Raw genomic sequence first — 18,146 nt, forward strand, 5'->3', positions numbered from 1 at the left:
TCCGCTTCTCCTTCAGGAGAGCTTTTATATCTGGAGTAATCCAGGGTTTGGTGTTGGAGAAGCAGCGTACAGTCCTGGTGGGTACGGTGCTTTCCACACAGAAGTTAATATAATCCGTAATGCATGATGTCATACTGTCAATGTCCTCCCCATGGGAATCGCTGCTGGTTCTCTCTGCACCAGAGGTCTGTAGACAGGCAGAAGATGAACCAGGTTGTGATCATCTTTTCCCAGCGGGGATGAGTGGTATGCCTCCTTGGTGTTGGCATAAAATAAATCCAGTGTTTTATTGTCTCTGGTGTGGCAGGAAACATACTGGGTGAAGGTGGGCAGGGTGGTGGATGGACAGGTGTGGTTGAAATCCCCAGAGATCAGAAGGAGGGCCTGAGTGTGCTGTGTTTGCAGCCTACTCGTAACAGAGTGGAGAATGTGACAAGCAGAATCAGCCTTTGCAGACGGGGGGGGGGGGACATACACTGCTACCATAATGACATGAGAAAACTCCCTGGGTAGATAATATGGTCTCATGCCAACAGCCAGCAGCTCAATGTCCCTGCATCAATGCTGTTCCTTGATAGTGATGTGCCCAGAGTTACACCATCTATCATTCACAAACACAGCCAGCCCCCGTCCTTTCCTCTTACCGCTGTCCGCTGTCCTGTCGTATCTGATGAGCTGGAATCCGTCCAGCGCGGCGATCGTGTCCGGTACTTCCGCGTTCAGCCATGTCTCGGTAAACACCAGCACGCTGCTCTGCCGGTACTCCCTCTGATGGCGAGTCAGCGCCGACAGCTCGTCCATCTTGACAACGGACGGGAGGACGGGTTTGTACCGTCTCCTCCGGTGTCGGCGCTGCACTCCGGCGCGACATCCCCGTTTCCTTCTTCGCAGCTCGCGGTGAATATCGTGCCTCCCCTCGGGCCGCACCGCAGTGTGTTGTAGCGCTAACAGCTGATCCCGGGTGTAAACAATGGAGGCACGGCTGGGCACCGGATCCCCGCACACGATCATATCCAATGAAAAATGGGAGAAAGACCGCTATAAAGAGAGCGGTCTTCGCCTCCATACCAAAGCAAAACATAAGTGCTAGCTAGCTAAACTGAAAAAAACTCAAAGTAAGAAAGTTAAAAAGAAAAAATAGAGAAAAAGCTTGGGGGTGAGCAGGAGCTGCTGTAACAGGCGTCCGCACTGGGGGCGCCATCTTCATCTTCATTGTCCTTTCTGTTGAAAGGAGAACTATTTCAACAAAGTAGTGAGTATGACATAACGGTTGTGCTGATGATGTAGTGTAGAAATGTATATTATACTGAATTTATGTGTGAGTAATTCCAATTCCCCTTAATGTTTTTTGTTAGAGGCCAACATTTATTTTGTTCATGCCAGCTATTATTTGAATAACTGCTTTTATTTTAGAACATCTTTTCTCATATACATTTCATAATTTGTCTCTTTCAGTCCAGAGGGATGGACCTGGTGGAGATCTTGTCCTTCTTATTCCAGCTCAGTTTTTCTACTCTTGGCAGAGTAAGTGTGCAGCAGTTTGCTTCTGTGTGATCCTCAGAGCGGTGTGTGTGTGTGTGTGTGTGTGTGTGTGTGTGTGTGTGTGTGTGTGTGTGTGTGTGTGTGCATGCTGAAAAACAACATGATAATGTTGGCGGTCTGAGGCCGGGCCAGAGCAAGATGCTTTAAACATTCAGGGCTCAACCCAAACCAGGGCATCCACGTGGGATTGGTTCAGATTCACAGCAGCTGTATGCATCATTTTTTAAGCCATTTGAAATAAGAGAATGCCTAAAAATATTTACATCATTTGGTAAATACAGGAGAGTTGCCAAGGATGAAATAAATCATCCTGGCAAAACATACATCCTATTTGTATCTGTGTCTCTCTTTATTTTCTCCAGCTTTCTCCATCATTCTGAAACCATTTCATGCTTCTTGCAGTTGGTCAGCGCGGTGCGGATGGTCACATGTTGTTACAAAATCTTGGAGCTGCATGGTTCGGTATTCAGACCCTTCACGCACAGTAACCCATGCTGCAGTTGCACAATATTGCTGTCCATACTGTGCTGACCCCAAGAAGCATGGAGCAGGTTTAACACATCAAATGCTGAGGATGACTAATTTTCACTCTTACCAAAAAAAAAAAAAAAAACTTAGAGTCATAAACTGATGTTACTATTTTTAAGATATATAACAAAGGTAGGGTAGGGATTTGGAATAAACAGCATTACTAATCCTGAAACTGTACTGGAGTAAAGTTCACAGAATGACCCACCCATTCTAGCTCAACCCCTGATCTGAGGTTTTACAAATTCTAGTTTAGTTTGAGTTTCTTATTGATCATGTGTTGCCTGTGTGCCTCAGGATTACTCAGTGGAGGGCATGAGCGAGTCATTACTCACCTTCCTGCAGCATCTGCGGGAGTTTGGACTTGTCTTCCAGAGGAAGGTGAGACTGAGAAGGAGAGGAAAGATCGACTAACACTTACGATACTGTCAGTACCACTTCATTACTATGAGAAGAAACTGTGATGATCTTCATGGGGACGCTGGGTCACTGCAGTGACAACACAGTGATGGTATACACCTGAAGCTGCATTGCAACTAGAAAATGAGTCAACAGATACACTCAACTGAAATAAAAAGGAGCAGATGGTTTATATGATTATATGTAACTGATGTTCAGCTGTAGTGCATGTTCAAAAGTGAAAGTCAGATAGATTGGGTATTGTATTCAGGTATGTTATAGCAATAACAGCTTGTACATCGGCAGCAACTAATAATGGCAGTTACCGACAGCTCAATCGGACCTTAAAGGAATACTTAAAAGTGATTATTTGTATATCAGTTATTTACCCAATGTAACACTGAGGTCATGAAGTAAACTTTGTTTTTATTGCATGCCTTCATGTTGAATGGAGAATCCAAAAAAGGTGAACATTCATTATGAATTGTAGTTAACAGGGACCACTTTAACAATGGCAAAACTCTATCAAAACATCTGTTTATAAACTCTCACACATCCCCTGCAGTATAATCCAAGTCTCAGCTGTATGCTTAGTACTTCTCAGACACATGCATTTTCACTAAAACATTACAGTGTATAGCACATCAGTACAAACAGTCTCTTGCATGGCTGAGAAGTGTACCTGGGTACGTGTTTGAACTGAGTACTGAGCATACAACTGGATAAATGAGACTTGGATTATACTGCATGAGTTGTAAAAAGCTGAAAACACACTGGCGCCGCCATGGGGTGGCACGTTATACTGTACGCCGCTCCAGCACACACTGGATATGTCACGCTGCAGCTCCTCAACAGACAACCACACAAAGTTGTTACTACTTTTACAGAAAGATCTGTACTTCCTACACCTTTGCATTAGCTTAAAGGGATAGCGCACCCAAAAATGAAAATTCACCTATTGTCTAATCACCCATATTTGAATTTATTGAGGGATAGCCCCTTGAGATGTAGCATCTCATTTTCGAGGGGGTCCTAAGTACACAAATAACACATGCATACATATATACCTACATAAACCAAAACAATAATACAAAACAGACAGTACAAGAAAAAACAAACACAAAGCAAACTACAATTATATAAAAACAGATGCTTGCTCACCCTCTCCCACCCACACCCCAGTCTTCAAATGATATGCAGAAAAATTGAATACAATGAACTGAATGTTGTACATGAATTATACTCAAATTAGAAACAGGAGCAGGTTGTTTTAACAAAAGAAAATAAAGATGACCTAAAGCAGTGGAAGGAGGTAATGGATCTCAAATGAGGAGGAAGATTATGGCAGTTCGATGGAGCTTTGTATTGGAAAGACCTGTGACCAATTTCTTTAAAAATCCTGGGTACAAAAAAGAATGGGTATTGCATATGTCTGAGTCAATAAGAGGAACTAAATGGAACAAGAAGCTGACTTAAATAGGAAGGACAGTTAGAGTGAATACAATTAAAGATGAACAAAACCCAGTGAAATTGTCTTCTATTGTTAAGATGCAACCAATTAAGTGATTTGTACATGCAGCAGTGGTGAGTTCTAAATGGACATCTCAAAATAAATCTACATAGGGAATTATAAATCATATTAAGGGGCTTGAGGTAACTGTCAAATGTGTTCTGGTAGGGGTCAGTGGCTTAGTGGTAGGGCAGGCGCCCCATGTACAAGGCTGTTGCCGTCATGTATGTCATGCATGTCACTCCCTCTCTCTCTCCCCCTTCACACTTGTCTGTCCTATCCATTAAAGGCTAACCCCCCCCCCCCCACACACACACACACGCACAAAAAAAATGTGTTCTGGTAAACAATATCAGCATAATCAATGATAGGCAGAATGAGTTGAGAAGTTATTCTTTTTCTAACATCAGAAGTAAAACACTTGATAGAGTGATATAGTTGGCTGAGACATCCATAGGTTCTCTTAACAACAGAGTCAATATAAAGTTTGAAAGAGAGTTCCAGGTCAAGCCGAAGTCCAAGATATTTGAAGGAGCTAACAGTCTCAAGAAGTGAACCATCATCAAAATTAATTTGCAAATTGTGGGGATGTGAGTAATTGTAACGTGTGTGAAATAACATGCTGCCAGACTTCTTCATGTTTAGTACAAGCTTGTTGTTGAAAAACCATTTTTGGACCAGGCTGAAATCTGACTGTAGAGTATTCTGGATTTGAGATATATCACTGTGAGATGTATAAATGACAGTATCATCAGCATAAAGATGAACAGAACATTGAGAACATATACTTGGTAAATCATTAATAAAAATGGAAGAAAGAAGTGGACCTAAGGTAGAACCTTGCGGAACACCCTTTTCAACAATTAAATAATCAGACTGAGAACCCTGAATAGCAACACATTGACGTCTGTTATGAACATATGAATTAAACCAAAAGAGAGCATGTTGTGAAAAACCAATAGAATATAGCTTGTCAAGGAGGAGGTAGTGGTCGACCATATCAAAAGCTTTGGAGAGATCAATAAATATTGCACCGGTGAGTTGGCCTTTATCAAAGGAGGAGAATAAATCATTGGTGAATTTTAAGAGAGTGGTGGAATGCTTGGATCTAAAACCTGATTGGAATGGAGAAAGAATATTAAATAAATATATGTACTGCGATAGTTGAATGAAGATGAGTTTCTCAAAAATGTTAGCAACAGAACAAATAATAGAAATTGGGCGGTAGTTATTCATGTCAGTTGGATCTCCAACTTTGAAAAGGGGAGTAACTGGCGCATTTCCATATGGAAGGAATTGAGCAGGTAGACAATTAAAGATTAAATAGATCTGCAAGGGGATACATTCATATATCTGTGGCTATTTTAAGAAATTTGGCATCTAAACCATCAGGGCCAGCACTGGAGCTGTGTTTGAGCTCACATATGCCATGAAAGACATCAATGGGAAGGATTTTGCTCAAGGAAAAAGAGCTATTGGTAAAAACGGGATTAGGGGAACAAGCTGTGTTATGTAAGTTGTTGAGTTGGGAACCACAGATGGATGAGAAATGATGATTAAAAGCCTGAGAAATGAGTGGCGGATCAGAAATAATTTGATTGTTGTCAAATCTGGTTTATGGACAAAACTGTCTAGGATTATAAAAATTATGAGAAAGGCTGTCTTTATAGTAGTTGGATTTGGCATTCCTTGTTTTGGTTTTACACAAATTCCTCAGACATCTGTAGGATTCCCAGTCAACAGGATCTTTGGAAGGTATTTAGACAGGCTTTATCCCTTTGTTTGAATAAGCTAATGAGTTCAGAGCTAATCCAAGGTAAGTGCCTGCCTTTAACTCTAACTGTTCTCATAGGGGCGTGTTTATCAATGACATTTAATAATTCAGAATGAAAAAAATTCCAGGCATCTTCCATGAAAGGAATTAGCTGAAATCTGTTCCAATTAATAGCAATTATATCTTGAATAAAACTCTCAATATTCTTGCATTGTCTAAATCTAATATATTTAGGCGGAGAGCTTGGAATTTTAATTTTCCAGACACAAAATATAACAGAATGGTCACTTAAACAGTCAGCCATAACACCAGATTCCATATGCTGATGGAGGCTCAGGTGAAGTTTTAGAGTCCTCACAACACTTGCGGAGATCCAAGAGAGGGGGTAGCAACACAACTCCACCTAATGGAAGCTTACGGCACCCCAGATTCAATATCAATGTCTCCATGCTGCTGAAATTTTCTCTGTGTCTGGATTCTTTGTTCACTTTAGAGGTAAACAAGAAAAAAAAATTCTTCACAAATTCAATGTAAAACAGGGTCAGTAATTGATAAACAAATGATCATTTTGAGGGTGAAGTATTCTTTTAAGGTATTTGTAATGATGTTTACTTTTGGTAGGAGTTTGATTTTATTTCACTTGGGGATTTAACCCTAGCTGTGACTTTAGTAATTGTCAGTTTTTGCAGAAACCATCATGTGTTTGATGAAGGACAGCCATATCAGCTTTCAGCTTGCTGAAAGAAAAAAAGTCTCAGTTTAGAATACATGTATGAAACTGAACTAAACAATGAAATTGTTGAGTGAAATTAGTTTGGATATCCTGCATGTAATTATAATAAGTATACGTAGTTCTGAAACCTTAGATTTCTGTAATTTTTGTCTATTTTCTGTCTATTTTCATCAGAGGAAGTCAAGACGCTACTACCCCACCAGATTAGCCATCACTCTGGCTGCAGGAGTTACTACCAGCTCTTTACCCTCCTCCTCCTCCAATTTGACTTCCACCACTGGTACTGGAGACGCAGGCTTTATTGTGGTAGAGACCAATTATCGTATCTACGCCTACACAAGTATGTCTGAACCTGGAAGCTTTCTGTGCTGCATGTAAACACTAATAAATACATTCTATCACATGTTTAAGTCCCTGTTCATATTAGAGTATTTGTGAGAGGACTGGGAGACTCTTGTACATGGGGTTATAGCAACACTAGCTGGCTGTGGTTCTGAGTAAGTTGAGTGAACTGTGAACTGCATTAGGGTTAAATCATTAACACCAGTGTCTACCATACAGATGACCCAGGTACACTTCCAGTAGCAAGACATCAAGGAAGAGTTCAACATTTATTCATTGTCTCTTAATGCATTTGGTCATATTCTCTTGTTAAAATGCTTCACATCACGGCAGAAAAGATGCATAACTTGGGGGTTCCTTACAGAACCTGTACTGACTTGTTTGTGTGTCTCTCCCAGACTCTGAACTTCAGATTGCGCTGGTGGCTCTCTTCAGTGAAATGCTCTATCGCTTCCCGAATGTAGTGGTGGCTCAAGTAACAAGGGAGTCAGTGCAACAAGCCATCGCTAACGGCATCACAGCACAACAGGTACTCAACTACTGCACACACTGTACTACTACAGGACAAGGTTAGGGTTTTTCACTTATATAATTAACAATGCAAAAATATGAGAAATATTAATAGAGAAAAATATATGCTACCACAACAGTGCCCAGTTGCCCCACACATACCCAGATATTATCCTAACTCACTTTTGTTGTGTTGTGACTTTAACAAATTCAGGAAGTGTGTATTAAATAAAATAAAAAAGAAACTTGGTCTTTGACATGTGTATATGCACATTATGTAATATGTAACTTTTCACCTTAAAGGACCAGCTCACCCCACCCCAAAATCAAAAATCCATATTTTATGACGAAAAAAATCAAACATAAAAGTCATTTAAAAACATTAAAACTGAGCATTTTCAACAACAATTAAACACTATGCATTAAATCAATTTCACTCCTTAAAAAGACAGTTAACCCAAAAATCAAAACTCCATATTTTACCTCTTACCTGTAGTGCTAAGTATCACCTTAGATTGTTTTGGTGTGAGTTGTCAAGTTTTCGGCCACAGAGATGTTTGTCCTGTCTCCAATATAATGGAACTAGATGGCACTCGGCTTGTAGTGCTCAGAGTGCCAAAAAATACATTTGAAAACCTTTCTTTTTCCAGAAGTCATGACCTGGATACTCAAGATAATCCACAGACCTTGTTGTTAGCAGTTTCATGTAGGAACTATTTTCTTTTTTCCTAACTACACCTGCCAGCTATATCACTATGCAGAGGGAAGCGTGCATCTACTGCAAGCTCACAAATCCTGCAAATCTTGTCATCCAATTCATAGTGGTTTTGTGCTGAGTCCTTTTTCATGCCTTTTTGTCTACACCACACAACACCACACAGAGGTCAGTGAGTCCCCTTTCTCTAAATTCTAACCAGATAAATAATCAAAGGCAGTGTCCAGTGATGAGCAGAATTCTACAGTATATGTGACACATGAAATGACCATTTGTATATCACTTACTCACCCTGTGTTACATTGAATTTGTGAAGAAAGAAAGAAATTGTTTTTTCCCACATGCCTCTGATTAATGAAGAATCCAAAAATGAAGAAAATTCTTGGGGAATTGTAGTCATATACAACTGCATTTCACAATGCAAATATATTTCAAAACACACATTCACAAGCCATCACACACAACTGGGCCCTATTTCAGAAAGCAGGCTCAACAAACTCTGAGCCTAATCCTGATCTCCGGGTTGACTGAGCCTGAGCTGGGAAACTCTGAGTATGTTCAGCCTGAGGAAAGCGCGTTCACGGCGAGCAGCAAAAACCATCATCAGTAGAGTGCAGATAACGTGATTTTCAATGGCAGAAAGCAGAAAACCACTTGTTTCATCCCAGCTGAGTCGGAGATTTTACTGACCGTGAACGAAAACATGAGAAACAAATCTAATGCAGCAGCTGCAGCTAAACAGCATGAGGTGTGATGGGAAAAGATTGCAGAGTGTGTTAATAGGTAATGTGAAGTGATGTTATGTAATGTGATGAGTTAATGTGTCTAATATACAGAAAATATATCAACATTTTTATATCTTAACAGTGTTCATATATTTTAATATAATGTGCTATATCCTCTTATTCAGCTGTAATCTGATGGAGCCCAAATGCACTGGGCAGCAACTCAAAATCAAACACAAAGATATTGTACAGACTAGTAGACATTTTGCTTATACTTACTTAATTCTGTCAATATTAGGCTGAGGTTAATTGAATTGTTGAATTGCTGTTAAATGACTTCTGGTTCACGTAATCTCCCTTATTCTCGGATGGAGCTAAGATGGGATGTTGAGTCCCATAAATGAGCCAATTACACTGCGGAATCTTTGAACATATGAAAAGTATTCATAAATCATTGCATCATGTATCCACGTAGATTAATTTCTTGACAAACCTACAGTTCTGTGGAATTCCTCTTTTTTTAAAGATTATTTCTTGGGCTTTTGTTGTATTTAATGGCAAAACAGCATAATGTTAAGGGGAAGGGTGGGAAAGACGCGTGGGAGGCTGCAGGCTGGGTTTGAACCCGTGGCTGCCTTATCAAGGACTGAGCGTCAGATCACGGGGCATCCGCTACATCCACTAAGTCACCGATGCACCACGCATTATTTTGATAATCCATTCTGATTTATGCCCAGGGAAAACTACGAAAAACGGGCAAATGTCTTTTCAGAGCCAGAGTCACCTTTCTTACAGCCTGACAAACCGCTGTCTTGTCTGAAGAATCAAAGGGCAATGCATGCAATTTGCTCCAAAGATAATGTAAATCCACGATGTGTAATATTTTATATATGTGGGTGGAACAGATTGTTAGATAAATGATAGCGTGTGAGGTCAAACAGTATCTGTCATATAGTCACTCCTCTGGGGAGACATCCAAACTGGGTCTAATCACCTTCTCCTTAGCAACAGCTTCTGAATTAATTTTGCCTCAACGTCCATGACTTTATTCACAAAAGGACATGTTTTTCCTTCCTGCTACATGCTCAGCCTCAGGCTTAGATGAAGCAAACCTGCGAGCTAGCAGCTTTGTGAAACGGAAAACTCAGAGTTTCCCTCATCTCAGGCTCAACATACTCAGAGTTTTCACTAATCCTGCCTTCTGAAATAGGGCCCTGGTGCAGTATAATCCAAGTCTCATATGTCCAGTTGTGCTACTCAAATAGACAGCCATTTCAAGCGGGCAACTGAACAGAAAGTAAAACTTCTCTATGTTTTGGTGAATCTGAACAAACCTTAAAAATACCAAAGTCACACAGTAACACAAACAAACTAACTTACTGAAGCGGTGGTAGACCAGCAGCTGGCGTGTTCAGTGAGGTAAAATTACTGTTTTTGCCAATCGAGTCTGGCTTTAAAGAAAGCAAAAATCAAACTTCACTTTCTGTTCAGTTCCCCATCAGAAAGGGCTGTCTGTTTGACTTCAATTCATCAAGAATTTTCTCCATTTTTGTATTCTCCATTCACCATGGAGTCATGCGAGAAGAATGCAGTTTTCTTCACAAATTCAACAGAACACGGGGTGTGTAAACGATTTACCAAGGCTCATTCGGGGAGTGAAGTATTAAGATTTAACCAAAAACATTTTTAAAAAGTAGCTTAGCCCTTTTTTAAACTGTTGGTACCAATGCAGGTACTAAGAAAATACAGTGGCATGCAAATTTTGGGCACCCCTTTTCAAAATTTGGCTTTCTGTGAATAGTTAATTAAGTAGAAAATGAACTTGCCTCAAAAAGGCATGAATTTAAAGATGAAACATTCTTGTCAACATTTTAAGGAAGATTGGTGTATTGTTTTTGTTTTGTTAGAGTGGGGAAAAAATGAAAGGAGCACCATGCAAAAGATTGGGTACCCCAAGACATTTTAGCTCTCAGACAACTCTTAACAGGGTCTCAGACCATAATTAACATGTTAGGACTATGGCTTGTTTACAGTCACTGTTAGGAAAGGCCAGGTGATGCAAATTTAAAAGCTTTATAAATACTCTGACTCCTGTAACCTTGTCCCAACAATCAGCAGGTATGGGCTCTAAACAGCTGCCTAGCACTCTAAATACTATAATAACTGATGCCCACAAAGCAGGAAAAGACTATAAGAAGATGGCAAAGCGTTTTCAGGTAGGAATGTAATTAAGATATGGCAGTTAACATGAACTGTGGAGGTCACGTTGAGGTCTTGAAGATCAAGAAAACTTTCTGAGTGCTGTTGGTAGGATTGTTAGAAAGGCTATTTAAAACTCCTGTTTGACTGCTAAAGACCTGCAGAAAGATTTATCACTCTGGAGTGGTGGTACACCGTTCTACTGTGCAGCGACACCTGTACAAATATGACCTTCATGGAAGAGTCATCAGAAGAAAACCTTTCCTGCATCCTCACCACACCACAAAGGAACATGTAAACAGGCCTGATGCTTTTTGAAAACAAGTCCCGTGGACTGATGAAGTTAAAATAGAACACTTTGGACACAATGAGCAATGGTATGTTTGGAGAAAAGGATGCAGAACTTCATGAAAAGGACACCTGAATTGTTAATCACAGGGATGGAGGGGCGTCGGTAGCGTAGTGTATAGTGCCGGCGCCCCATGTACAGAGGCAATGCCTCGCTGCAGTGGCCGCGGGTTCGATTCCGGCCTGCGGGCCTTTGCTGCGTGTCACTCCCCACTCTCTCTCTCTCTCCCCATTTCACACACTTTCCTGTCCATTAAAGGCAAAAAGCCCATAAAAATAATCTTTTAAAAAAAAAAACACACACAGGGGTGGATTGATGATGCTTTGCGCTTGCATTGCAGCCAGTGGCATGGGAAACATTTCACAGATAGAGGGAAGAATGGATTCAATTAAATTCCAGTAAATTCTGAAAGCAAACACCACACCATCTGTAAAAAAGATGAAGATGAAGAGAGGATGGCTTCTACAACAGGACAGTGATCCTAAACACACCTCAAAATCCACAGTGGACTACCTCAAGAGATGCAAGCTGAAGGTTTTGCCATGGCCCTCACAGTCCCCCCTTAAACATAGTAAAAAAATCTGTGGATAGACCTCAAAAGAGCAGTGCATGAAGACCGCCCAAGAATCTCACAGAGCTTGGAGCCTTTTGCAGGAAGAATAAGCGAAAATCCCCCAAACAAGAATTGAAAGACTCTTAGCTGGATACAAAAAATGTTAAGTTTAAGGCAAGTATCACAGCCAAAAGGGTGCTACTGAGTGCTGGCCATGCAGGGTGCCCAAACTTTTGCTTTAGGTCATTTTTAGGGCTGGGCGATAAATCGATTTTATCGATTAATTTGAATTTGTAGTTTAGGTCGATTTGTTTTAATGAAAATCGAGTTTCTCTTTAAAATCTGCCACCGCCGCTCCCCGCTGGGCTCCCGTAGTTCAGAGTGGGCTCACCCCTCCCCCCCGCGCGCTTGATACACAAACAACATGGCAGCGAGCGGGGAAGAACTCGTTCTCAAGAAAGGGAATGAGTTCTTCAGTGCTTTTGTGTGCTCACCTGTGTCTGTGTGTGGGTGCGCGCGCATCAGGGCCGAACTCCGCCGTGCGCGACACAGAGCAGAGGAGGATTTTAGATGCACACCGTGTAGGGACAGAAATGACATGCCGTTGTGTAAATAAGATAATTAAGTGTTACCAACGCCAAGCTGGCAGACCCCCAAACCGTAGTAAAGGGACCATTAGCTCCTTTAGCTTGTGTTAGCTTGTTGTGGCAACAACACATAAACAACAGGACTTCGTCTGCGTTGGAGAACGGCACTTTATTTTCAGCACTGCAGGGATGATGCACAGCCTCTCTCATCAGTGTCTGACTTTTACATAGAGGGAAATAACTCAAAAACAGCATGCAGAACTGCGTAGGCTTCTTCACTGTGGCTGCTCGATGTAAACAACATAGCACATGCCTCACTTTCTTCCTGGGGCGCATCCGTCTGACGTCACACACCACACCCGGCGCACTAACGTCTCATACCTCCTACATCAACTATACACACACACACACACACACACACACACAAGCCACACACATCAGGCTCAGCCTGTAACATAAGGCTATTTAGTTTGTTTAATAAAAGGACAAGGTTTTGACCTGTTCTATAGGAAAGGTAACCTTAATTGACTTCTGTTGTGATCCAATATAATGGTAGGGGAAACACTGCCGTATGATAAGAAAGGGGTCCGGTGGAAAGCGATCACAGATGCAGTCGCGATATATTGCAAGAGATATGGTGCCCATACAGTATATAGGCTACCGTGGAAAAGCCGGGGTTTATTCACATGCTGAAAGTTTTGGACCCCAGGTATGTGTTACCAGGCCGCAAATATATTTTTTTTAAGTAGGAGGGGAAAAAATCGATTTAAATCGTGAATCGGATTTGTTGTGGAAAAAATCGGGGAGATTTTTTTTTTTTTTTTTAGGCCATATCGCCCAGCCCTAGTCGTTTTCCTTTTTTGTTGTTTTGAAACTGTAGAAGATTGTAATTAAAAAGTAATCTTGCTTAAAATATTGAAGAAATGTGTCATCTTTAACTTTGGAAATCAGTTCATCTTCTACTTACTTTACTATTCACTGTAAACGAAATTTTGACCAGGGGTGCCCAAACTTTCGTATGCCACTGTATGTGTTAACAGAAATTGCACACATTTTGCCTCATGTCTGTATGATATGTTATGGAAATTGTTTTTATCCAACAGTATGTGTAGATCGGATTTTATTTAAAAACATCCACCTGAGTATGTTAAATCTTCTTTCATCACTACCCTCCAGATTATCCACTTTCTCAGGACTAGGGCTCACCCTGTCATGCTCAAACAGGTACATCAAACCATTCTTTCTTCTCACACTTCATTCTAATAACAATAAGTGGTTGGCCTTTAATGGTTCTGCACTGTGTATCTTCATCCTCCATCTCTGTGCTTCAGACCCCAGTGCTACCTCCAACCATAACAGATCAGATTAGACTGTGGGAGCTAGAGAGAGATCGACTGCAGTTCACAGAGGGTGAGTTTATCTGTGTGTGTGTGTGTGTGTGTGTGTGTGTGTGTGTGTGTGTGTGTGTGTGTGTGTATGCCAGGCAGTAGAGGTTTGTCTTGCTTCTGTTTTAATTTGCTGTAAATGCAAACTCAGCAGTTCCTCCATGTTTATGTGTTGTCATCGTGAATTCAGTATAATGTATAGTTTTTCAGCACTAACTGTAAGCATTACTATCACCACAACAACACCCATGTCATACTTACCACTCTGCTGAATGTACACCTATCAGCCAAAACATTTAAACCACTGACAGGTGACGTGAACAACATTGATCATCTTGTTCCAATGCAGTGTTCTGTTGGGAAACCTTGGGCTCTGACATTTATGTGGTGCCACCAGACACGCCCCACCAACCTAAACACTAGTGCAAACTAGGTACCCACAGGACCCAAAAGATCTGTTAAAGATAAGTACGACATCTGTTGCACGTCTGTCCGTCCTGGAAGAGGGATCCCTCCTCACTTGCTCTTCCTGAGGTTTCTACCGTTTTTTTCCCCCGTTAAAGGTTTTTTTTGGGGGGAGTTTTTCCTTATCCGCTGTGAGGGTCCTAAGGACAGAGGGATGTCGTATGCTGTAAAGCCCTGTGAGGCAGACTGTGATTTGTGATATTGGGCTTTATAAACAAAATTGATTGATTGATTGATTGATTGATTGATTGATTGATTGATTGATTGATCTGAAGCCAACACGTTTGTGCCAGACACTATAGGACACCCCCCAGATGTCCTGTGTTCATGCCTTGACAGGTCAGAGCCAAGTCTGGTCCAAGGAGGACCCTCCGTGGATCGGGGGTACCTCTGGTGTACCAGCATGTCCCTCAAATGTTTGATCAGATTGGGATCTGGATTATCAGCATCATTGCTATCGACAAGTGCCATTGCCATAAGGAGGTTTACTTGGTCTGCAACGGTGTTGGGATGGGTGGAACACATCAGGTAGCATTTACATGAATGCCAGGACCCAAGGTTTCCCAATGGAAAATTGCACTGTAACAAGATGATCGATGTTATTCAGTTTTGGCTGATCGATGTACATCCTCTTTTTAATTTAGTTGTTTTCATTTACTAAATAATTGCAGTCAGTTAATTTTTTGATTGTATGTTTCACTTTAAAAGCCTACAATTGGCCCAGTAGGCAAAATCCCTCCCTTTCCTGGTAGGTTTTTAATGTGTAACATCTGCAGGAAGTTACATTTTTTGTCAGTAGGTCAGGAGTGATCAATAAACAGCATGCAGAGGCAACTGAAAGTATTTGGTGAATGAAAACTGTTTTTCTTACAAAGAGAAGGTGAGAGTATCACTGTCAGACTGGTGACAGTCAGAAAGTGTCAGAGTGGTGACAGTGTTGTTGATAGAATTAATGCTATGGAAATGTACATTATACTGATTGTATCATGTGAGCCTGTAGGACAGTTAACAATCTCGATTCCAAGAAAGTTGAGACGCTGTGTAAAACATTGTAAATTCACCATGTCAATAGAGCTGAGCAGCAACTCTTACTGTATGAGATGTTGTACACAGTAATAGAGGGGCTCAGTATTGATGTTGTGCTGGCCTTTAACCTCATGTCTCACCGGTCTGTATGTTGTCGATGTCTCCTACAGGAGTGCTCTATAACCAGTTCCTCTCCCAGGCTGATTTTGAAGTGCTGCGAGACAGAGCCCAGGTTGGATTGTTTTTCCCTGTTATGATGAATGAATAATTTATGAGCACATAACCAATACTACTATGGATTTTATAATTAATTTAGATTTCTGAATAATTTATTTGTTTTCTAAATGATAATTTGTTTTCTGTCTCTGTATAGTCTGCTGTCACAGATTACTATTGATTTACACCCTGTTAAAGGTCCAGTGTGTAGGATTCAGGGCATATATGAGCAGAAATTAAGTGTAATATAATATGTACATTTTCATGTAACAGCTAAACAGTACATTAAAATCAGTGTTGGCAGTAACCCATTACAGTAATAAAATTACTTTTTCCAGTAATGTGTAGTGTAACTAATTATTGATAAAATTTCAGTTACCCAAAAAACCAAACAACAAGTTACAGCGTTACTTTTGTTATCACATCAAGACTAATTTGAAATGCAACATCACATCAGCAGACTTACTTTGGTAATCATTGCACTGTGCAAGCACATCACAAAGAAGCAAGCTAATTTGGAGGGTGGAAGCGCTTCCCTTAGCAGCTGGAAATATTCCCATTACTTTGACTTTGTTGGGAGGAAAGATGACAAAAACACTGTTGCTGTAGACCGGCATCTTTCAGGCAGAGCTTTGGGAAAAATAGTCCCAGGCAACTGAAGACCCCCAGATAAAAAAAAAATATATATAAAAAACTTTGCAAGCTACCTAGCCTTCGCTACATTTACCGGTGATTACCCTGACATTCAGAGTCACACATCCGAATTTTGGGGAAATTCGCAATTACTAATTTCTATGGGGTGTAACAGAAAATTAAAATAACAAGTAGTGTAACAATTTACTGTTGGCAGGGAGTAATAAGTAAAATAATTTTATTACTTTTGAAAAGAGTAACAAGTGATGAGTAGTATGTTTCTGAAATAGTCTGAGGTGAGAAATAGGCAATGCAGAATCTTGTTTGATATTTGATCAGCCCTGCAGAGTTTGACTGCAGCTCACTAATGGTGACTGACATGATTGACTGCTGTCAAGTTTATAAGTTGTATAAGTTATCAACTGTGGCTTGGAGAGAGAGATTTGGAGATTTTTTTTTCTCGTCTTCATTCTGTTTAAATCCAGTATCTCTGCAGAATTACAGCTAAAGATTAGGCTACACAAATATTTAAAGTATGATGCTATTTGTAGAATTAGATTTTAGTGGGGACTGCGTAGTAGTGATATGCGGTTCAATCCATAACCGCCCTTGGGCAGGTTCAGGTAAGCTTATGAGAAAATATCATGGACGTATTTTGTTTAGTTGGTCAAAAAGTGACAAAGCAGCATTCCGAGTAAGTTATTAATAACTTAGAGAAATAGTGTGTGTGCAATAGTCCACCTTCTCCTTTCCTCACTCTCTCACCTCATTTGCAGACCAATAGAAGAGTTGAATGTGAAAATATGACACTGGGTACAGCTCTACCTGCTACCTGGGCCTCTGCTTCAAAAATGATCCACCCCTCCATTTCCTGACCTTTCCAACTTACTGCTGCTCTGTCACCATTTAATGACATAATCATTAACTGTTTGCAGTTCCATTAGTTCCTAGTAGTTAGATGACCTTTGTACCTCTTTGATGAATTCCATGTAAGTGAGGTGCTGACCTATCTTTAATTGCCTGCTGTTGTTTAATAAAGTCATTGTGATGCAGGGTCTGGGCTGTCTGGTGTGGCAGGACGTGGCTCACCGGGTGATGGTGGTGACACCACAGGGACACAGTGAGGTCAAGAGGTTCTGGAAACGACAGAAGTCTAACCCCTAACTGGAGGAAGAGAAATGAAGAGCAGTAGTATCACACCTGCTTGCTGTTCCTCCTGTGACAGGATTTTCTTTCAGCCACAGTTGTTCATCGCTGTGAGTGCTGTAAGACAGTGGAGATGAAATAATTTCTCTGTATATTTCATGAAATGTTGACTTTCATGTATCCTGAATTAAATACTGATAAGATGATGATACCCCTCTGCTCATTCTACTTTCATATTGAGTAGTTATGTTATTTGCAGAAAAGTCAATAATTAAATTGTGTCTGATGTACTGTACATAAAGCAATGTCTAAAGATAGATGTGTGTAGATTGACATGGACCAGGATGCATGTGCAGGTGTGTGAGCATGTGAACATTCATTCAATTTGTGAGTAGAAAACATAAGATTGAGGTGATAAAAATTGCAAAAAAGCTGAAGGGCAGAGTTGTATATGACACTGAGCATCTCACAAAGAGAAATGCTGAAATTGCATGACAAGCAAGTATCCTGAAGAGGGAAAAGCAAATTCAGGACACCTGGACAAGGAAACGCAAAGTTACGATAAGACAGAAGGGTACACCTGAACAGCCTTAAGTAATAGCTGTCAGGGGCATTACAGATCTTGATCAATATAAATCATGATGAATATCATGGTGAAATACGAGGTAAAATATTGTTTGTGAGTGATAAAGCTGATATAAGAGAATGTGTGAATACACAGACTTCAAGCCTTTTGACTTTTGACCAAGAGATCCACTTCTACCGGAACATTAACATATGACCTGTGAATATTATTATTATTATTTTTA

The 18,146-nt window shown here is 40.5% G+C and overlaps 1 protein-coding gene across 4 annotated transcripts in view; it reads left to right on the top strand.

Moving 5' to 3' along the window:
* Positions 1-17,548, top strand: part of gtf2h4 (general transcription factor IIH, polypeptide 4) — an 81,239-nt gene extending 63,691 nt beyond the window's left edge. For 2 of the 4 annotated variants that reach the window (XM_050033991.1, XM_050033994.1), the window contains 8 exons: positions 1,456-1,524; positions 2,368-2,451; positions 6,661-6,826; positions 7,227-7,357; positions 13,643-13,690; positions 13,798-13,876; positions 15,513-15,574; positions 17,245-17,548. In XM_050033991.1, the coding sequence (XP_049889948.1) occupies positions 1,456-1,524; positions 2,368-2,451; positions 6,661-6,826; positions 7,227-7,357; positions 13,643-13,690; positions 13,798-13,876; positions 15,513-15,574; positions 17,245-17,355 (750 nt within the window). In that variant the 3' untranslated portion in view covers positions 17,356-17,548. The remainder of the gene's footprint in view (positions 1-1,455; positions 1,525-2,367; positions 2,452-6,660; positions 6,827-7,226; positions 7,358-13,642; positions 13,691-13,797; positions 13,877-15,512; positions 15,575-17,244) is intronic. The other 2 variants (XM_050033992.1, XM_050033993.1) reach the window with 2 other exon arrangements.
* The last annotated feature ends 598 nt before the right edge of the window (positions 17,549-18,146 follow it).

This window comes from Epinephelus moara, chromosome 22 (genome assembly GCF_006386435.1).
Source record: "Epinephelus moara isolate mb chromosome 22, YSFRI_EMoa_1.0, whole genome shotgun sequence".
In the NCBI taxonomy this organism is placed as follows: Eukaryota; Metazoa; Chordata; class Actinopteri; order Perciformes; family Serranidae; genus Epinephelus; species Epinephelus moara.